General features: G+C 43.1%; 1 protein-coding gene across 1 annotated transcript; it reads right to left on the minus strand.

Moving 5' to 3' along the window:
• Positions 1-580: 580 nt before the first annotated feature.
• mycb (MYC proto-oncogene, bHLH transcription factor b) lies at positions 581-3,021 on the minus strand. The gene is made up of 3 exons (XM_084447478.1): positions 2,843-3,021; positions 1,919-2,575; positions 581-1,453 (listed from the first exon to the last, which is right to left on the minus strand). The coding sequence occupies exons 2-3, from the start codon at positions 2,568-2,570 to the stop codon at positions 864-866; spliced, it is 1,242 nt and encodes a 413-aa protein (XP_084303604.1). The 5' UTR covers positions 2,571-2,575; positions 2,843-3,021; the 3' UTR covers positions 581-863.
• Between the last annotated feature and the right edge of the window lie 4,537 nt (positions 3,022-7,558).

Consider the following 7,558-nt stretch of genomic DNA (forward strand, 5'->3'; position numbering starts at 1 on the left):
GGTGCAGGTCTAGCTACATCAGACTTTCTTTCCAAGATTTACACATTTCTTGGAATTTAATTATAAACTTTTAAATTGACACCATTGAGGTTTTCATATTTGAAAGAATATTTCTACGACTCTAAACCAAGGAGATGCAGTTGAGCAATAGCCCATGACTGTGGAGTGAACTCTGCCCCCCCTCCTCCTCCCCCCGGTGGCAGAGTGGGTGCTACATTCTCACATGGTCTAGTAGGAGGGAGGCAGGGTAGTCTGTGTGCGTGAGCGTGCCCATAAGGGGATCGTACAGAGTGCGCATGGCAGTGCAGTTCCCTCCACTTCCCTTCCATTCACAGAAAACTACCATTAAAACCAAGACAAGCGTACAGTACGAAAGAGCTCTCACTGTACTGTATTTGAACAGAGTGAAGACGACTTGTACCTGAAAAACAGCTACCATACATGTGTTGTCCCTTTAAACGGATGTATGCGAGGCATGGGGTTATCAATTCACAAGCTCAGACACGTGACTGCAGTCATATGCAGGATTTATAAAATGTATGTGAGATCAATACATCTGAAATACATTTCAGAATTTTATATACAAAACTTACAAAAAAACAAAGCAGTTTTAAGTTAGGCTGACAACTGTGCAGAAGCTCATAATAAAAATAATTAAATACAAATAAATTGATAACCTCTAGGAAAGTTCAAGTGAGGCAGTGAAATTGTCAAACAAAAAAAATCATAATTCCAGTCCAGGTGTGTGGTGTACACCTATGGTAATTTGAGTCATCTTTTTGCATTTGCATGCAACAAATATACACAGCAAGTTAGTTCAAGGCTTAAAAACGTGCGTCCTTTATCGTTCACCTTTAGTCCCATTAAGCCTGTTGTGAATTTCTCAGCTGCTCAAGTCTGTGCTTCAAGTGTTCACTTTTTCTCTTCAACTGCTCTTTCAGTGACAACAGTTTCTGCTCATCTGTCTGCATACTGAAAATGCATTCTGTCGCCTTTTTGAGTATAACTACTTTGGCGGCCTTCTCGTTGTTCGCCACGTCTGGAATCTCGTCCCTTAGAGCGAAGAAGCTCAACTTGAGCTCGTTCCGCCGTTGCCTCTCCAACACGTTATGAGTCCTGCGTTTGTCATTGTCCTCGCAGTCTGACGTCCGGGGACTCGAGCATTTGCGGTTGTTGCTGATCTGCTTGAGCACCCTGCCGCTACTCTCCAACTTAATCCTCTTCACTACCGGCTGCTCGCTCCGCGTCGACGGGTGGGCTGCATAGTTGTGCTGGTGGATGTTGACATGGCACCTTTTCAGAACAAGGGGACTGAGGTGCTGCGAAGAGCCAGACACGCTGGAATCTGACCTCCTCACCGACTTTCTCTTCTCCACCGTCACCACATCGATCTCTTCTTCTTCTTCCTCCTCCTCCTCCTCCTCCTCCTCGTCGTCGTCTTCGTCATCCTCCTCTGTGGAAAGAAAAGGGTTAAGTCAAATGCCGTTCATGACAAGTAGAAGCCCCCTTTTCCCTCCCCCTGCTTGGAATACAGCTGGAACAATATTCACATTAAATGGCATTGGATTCCCGCTTTCCATCTCTCCCTCCCTCCCTCTCGCTCAGCTGAGCATTGCAGCATGATGTGCAATGGACAACCCCCACTCTTGGAAACTGTCTGAAGGGGGAGGGAGACTGGCTCCTTATGCAACTACCAGTGACATGGCAGACCCCATGCAATATTTAACACTTTAAATCCCTGACATCACAAAATAGCAGTGTGAGATGCCACGTGAAATGTGTTCTAATCATTCAGCATGAACTTGATATAATTAAATAAAACAAGTATATATAGCCGTAACTCTTTTTTTCTTTTTATAATCACAGTGTAGGCCAAGTAAGCAATTTATATTATATCACATGCAGCTGTCATACACACCTGATTCGCTGTCACTGCCGCTACTGCTACCACTGTTTGGAGGGGTATCCAAGGGTGATGCCAAGGCGGACGCTGAGGTCGTTTCGGTGGGTTTAGGGTTCTCTGCTAGTGGATAAGGGAAGACCACTGAGGGGTCAATGCATTCCGAAGCGGATGTGTTCAGATCTTGGAGGTAACTCGCGTTGGGATTCGTGATGGCTCCGGGACTAGTCTCCCCTGTGTGACTGGACTCCCTCCTCGCCTGTAGCGTTGCTAGTCTCTCAGATACTACTTTTTCTAATTTAGCAGCAGCCGAAAAACTGCTCCACATACAATCCTGGATAATAATAGACTTGAGAAACGACTGGGAGTAGTCCGCGTCGCATATGAAACTCTGGTTGACCACGTCGTCCCCGAGAAATTCTGTTACCATCTCCAGCTGATCAGCCCTCGAGGGGAATAAACTGGACAGAGAGGGTCGCCGGCTGGGAGAAAGCGGCGGCGTTGGCAACAGTTCGAATTTCTTCCATATATCCTCGCTGGGTGCGGGAGGTTGGAGCTGGCTTTGCTGAGAGTGGTAGAAATTCTCCTCCTCGTCGCAAAAGAAGTAGGGTTGAACTAAATCGTAGTCGTAATCATAATTTTTACTGGCCATACTTGTAACCTGCGGCATTCTGCCTGTAAGGAATTGAAAAGAAGGTAACAATTAGTAAATTGAGTTACTGTAGCCCAATGTAGCTTTATGCCAATACTAAACTATCCAGTGGATAGTAGGCAATAACTAGGACAGGCTATAAAACCTAGTTGACAGGACAAAAAGCAACAACCGGTAGGCTATTCCATGTGTCACTAAACTGCAGTAGCCTAGGCTATATGATTTGTCATAAAACTTTAAATATCCAAAACAGTTTACAGAATATATTATACTAGCCTATATTACCTTACCGTAGTGGCGTGATGGGGGAAATCAAACGGTGAAATCAAACAGCTCCAACAATGTCAAGAGAAAGTAGGCTAATATTCCAAAAGTGGGAGTAGTCCACACCGGTAGTAAAGTCCTTGGATTTCAACAGCGGCGTGTGTGTCTGCGGAGAAGCATGGATTTCTCTCCCTCCCAGCAGTAGTTAGGCTACTCCTCCTCTGGATGTCATTTACTGCAAGATTACGAACAGCTGCTCCCGCGGGTTTTAATACTACGGCTACGGATTATTTTCCCCATCCGCCAGCTCTTTCCCGCCAAATGTGCAATGCGTAGTAACCTAAGACGTTCATTTAGAAAATATATCACTACATTATAATTACTAGGTATATGTAATAGCTACGTGTTCGACTTTAGTTTGAATATAAGAGTCGATATATTTAAAAGAAAAGGCTCTTAAAGACGGAACTATACTACTCCGCGGTTTCACTCCGACGAGTGTGAGCTGGTCGAGGGCGGGGCCGTAGTAACAGCCTTGTTCGCAATGGTAGTAGCTGAAGTCACACAGTGACTAAAGAATGATAGTAAATGATGCAGTGGGCGTTCCGGGAAATATCGCTGGTTTAAATCACCGCTATTTTGCTTGTTTGGTTCAATCTGGTTAGTTTATGTTAGAAAATGCGATATGTTGGTATTATTGTTATTCGCTGGAGCTAATTGCACATAAAGCTTGCAATTTGTATGTATATCTAATATTAGGCTAAAATCATATGGGCAAAGAGGATAGAATGCACTCTTTGATATGGGCAAATGTGTGTTGTTTATAAATGTGCTGGTCCTTATCTTAGAAATTCCTTTCCAAACACATTGCCCTGTAACTTTGTGAATTTGTGACGGTATTGCATGGATTCCTGCAATGCAGCAATCCTGTGCATCCATACAAAATATGTAATCTACTCAAACATAATTTGAAGCAAGCTTAATTAGCCTAGACTAATGCCAGTTTTATTTGTCTTTTTGAATGCACACACACATACATATCATTAGGCCTACATGCACGCTACTAACAAAATCCTGAACAAGTGGATGTGTAACCTATGAGATGGAGCTTTTGAGGAGGGAATGTAATAGGCCTATTAATTGAATGGTGTGATAACTCGACATAACGTGCTGTTTATAGGGCTGCAGCACCTCCTGCTGGAGAGAGAGAGAGAGAGAGAGACTAAAACATTGACTCAGAATTTGACTTTTCACCCTTCTCCACCTACTTGTTCATCCTCCCTGATCCTGCATCTATTCTTATTATAGACAGAGTACAATACATGAATATACAATACATGCAATTTCAAATTCACAACACAAATGACCCTTATCATTGGAAGATAAAGTTAAATAACTCAAGTTTGCTGTTGTTCTCCTTCTTGCGGCAGACTGGACACTGATATGGCATACTGCTGCCCACTACTTGTTGGGCTAACTAACCATTGCTCTTTATGTTCTATCCCGTACACCCTAGGATCCATCTGAACGTCGCTTTCGCCAAGGATACTTTTCATTGAAAACAACATAGATGTCCAGCTTTGACAGGCCTGAAGTCAACAACTTTCCCTCCGTGGTGCATTGCTTACAGTGAATCAGAACATGCTGAACTGGTTCCTAGGTCAATACACTGAGGGCCCCAATTCTAGCTCGCTCAGCCCCCTCTCCCTGGCCCACTGCAGAAAATTGCCCTTCTCACCCCTAGAAAATTCCCATGACTGAACTTGAAGATTTCTGGTATGATGATCAGGACCGTGCCCACACAGTTATATCCAGTGGTTCAGAGCTAATTTAACTCTCTGCAGCAATTTAGCTTCATGCATGTCCTTTACATGGGACACGTATCCATGCTTAGATAAACCAGCTGTTTAAAAATCATAAGCAGTTTACATTACAGTACACATATTACAATGCACAGATGAATGCACAGTGTAAGTGTTGTAATGCATTATACATGTTAACAGTGCACTTACATTATGTAGCAGTCTGTAATTACACACTGTAATTACATAATAGACAAGGCTTACAATACTTTTCCCAGCGTTCAAACTCCCACTTGAATCACACATTTTGTGTTGCTGAGCTGGAGGCCGTAGAATTAACACACGTCGTGATTTTAGCGGGAACTTGAACTGTCACTCCATTTTTAACCATGGATTGAGTCTTCTAGGAATAACTTGGGCATCTCACTTATCAGTCCCCCTTAACTCAGCCACCCCCCCACTCCCCATGCCGTGGTAACACACATCCATGTTTAGTCATGAAATAAGGCCACCAGGTCGAGTGGCATTGGTGTTAGTTGCATGGGGGAGGGGAGGGTATACCATTCCACAACGTGACTGGCTGCAAGTAGTAGGAGTGGTGGAAGTGTATGTGGCAGTGTTTGTGTTCCACTGCCAAGTGTGCTTAGGGGGAAGCCTTGCCAGAGGCTACTCTCAACAGAGATAGGCTATAGGTTTAATGGGGGATGGGCGTATAGTCTACAAGCAATAGACATCTATGCCCACCCCCCATTGCTCTCTGTAAAGCGCATTGTATTGCCCCAGTGTATGAAATGCGCTATACAAATGAAGTTTGATTTGATCTATCACTTGCAAGAAAATGGTATTGTTTCCAAAATAATTTCCACAAAGTAAACCATATAATTAATCCAATTTATACTTAACAAACAACCCTATAAAGAGTTATCTCTCCGCCTGCCGCCTCCTCTAATAATTTCAAATGTTCATGCATTTCATCCGCCTCTAAATCTGCAGCTTGTAGTGCTCCACGTCCATGGTTGACATGAGCTTCCTCTCATTAAAACATCTTCTGTGAGTCCCCTTAGATTAGATTCCCCTTCTCTTGCTTCAGATCGCTCCTCTGCTTAGTGCTGGCTGTTTCAGCAGATACAGACAGTACCAACGGTGGAGGTGGTGAAGTGTTTCGGTGGTTCACTGTGTAAACCTCAAATATAAAGATTTGAGGTTATATACCTAATGACCTATAGGATTGATGCTCTTGTTACTGAAAGGTAGTGATGTACCTCTAACATTAGGACATTGAGGGCACACTTGGTCTCTGCTGTAGTAGTGATGGTGTCCCAGCGCAATTCAACTCGGTTGCACTGACAATGTCAATCAGCAGGACTACTATATGAGCAGATGGGAGGGTCTATGTTTTGGATGAGGACGAGCTTTGGAGCAGAGCCTCACTAACCCTAAGCCAGTAAGTAATTTTCAGTGACAAGGCAGAGACTCACCCATTTCCATCTCTGGGTTACCCACCTGTGAGCCTGCAGCTCCCCCTGGATCTCCAGCTCAAAGATGAGGGTTTGATGCTGTGAAGGGGAACACAGACAAATACATACATACAGTACACATACATACATACAGTACACACATACAGTACACACACACACATACATACAGTACACACATACATACATACATACAGTACACACACACACACACACACATACATACAGTACACACATACAGTACACATACACATAGATACATACATACATACATACACACATACCTACAGTACACACATACACACACATATACATACATACATAAATAATAAAATAATACTACATTTTATTTATAGTGCGCTTTACATTCTGAGAAATCTCAAAGTGCTATAAAACAAAGGTTAAGATTATGTGTTGCTTTGTTCCTTTTACATTTTATTAATGATTACTGTTATTGGATAGGTGTCCGAGTCCAACAATCAATGAGACACATTGATCCAGAGGGAGTACTGGAGCGTACGTTACATCTGAACACAATTAGAAAGGTCTACAATGTCCCCGCACCAAATTGCTTGTGGCAAATTGATGGGAATTATAAGCTTATCTATTATCCATAGGTCATATTTGTCAGAAGGGATGAATAACAAGTGATTGAGAAAAACATTACCAGCGGCGGTCACATATTCATCATAAATGTGTCTTTAAAAATATTTCTTATGTTTTCTGAAGGGGGCGCATCATCATCCATGGTGGGATAGATTGTTTCAGAGCGTCCCACCAGATCCGACGGAGCTTCTACTCATCCACAATCGAGAGCATCCTGACTGCGAATATCAACACCTGATACAGGAACAGCTGCTTTCAGGATCGCAAGGCCCTACAGAAAGTGGTACGGTCAGCTGAACGTACCTTGGTGGGGGCCACTCCCCCACCTTGAAGACATCTACTCCAGAAGATGCAGGACCAAGGCGAACAGGATCCTGAGAGACCCCAGCCACCCAGGCAACGGACTGTTCTCTCTGCTACGGTCAGGGAAAAGATACCGCACACACAGGTGGAGAGCAGGATATCTAGTCTACATAACATACAGTAACCACTTACAACGCAAATGTCATACACCCACCCCAGGGATTTATTGTAGCTATAGCATGTACATAACTCACCCATGCCCCCCCTGGGTTATTTATCTTACAGTATACAGTATAGAAAGGGAACTTATTGTGTAATTAGTGTTCATTTGTAACATTTTACTAATGTATAATGCCACTATACCCAGAGGATCAGAACAGCTAGTGTATACAACATAACCACATGCAATGCAAATGTCAATACCCCCCCAGGATTATTATAATAGCAATAGCATGTGCATGTACATAACACACATTTATTTATTCATGAATACAGTAGCATGTATATAATCCATCCAGAGCGGTATCTGCAGTATCTTATCATACCTTTATCTTAT

Source organism: Borostomias antarcticus (genome assembly GCF_949987555.1).
Source record: "Borostomias antarcticus genome assembly, chromosome: 12".
Taxonomy (NCBI): Eukaryota; Metazoa; Chordata; class Actinopteri; order Stomiiformes; family Stomiidae; genus Borostomias; species Borostomias antarcticus.

Excerpts from the sequence above, each read along its gene's own strand:
- mycb (XM_084447478.1), bottom strand. The coding sequence starts at position 2,570 with ATGCCGCAGGTTACAAGTATGGCCAGTAAAAATTATGATTACGACTAC. Across the intron at positions 1,454-1,918 it reads CGGCAGTGACAGCGAATCAG|AGGAGGATGACGAAGACGAC; the intron begins GTGTGTATGACA and ends TTCTTTCCACAG.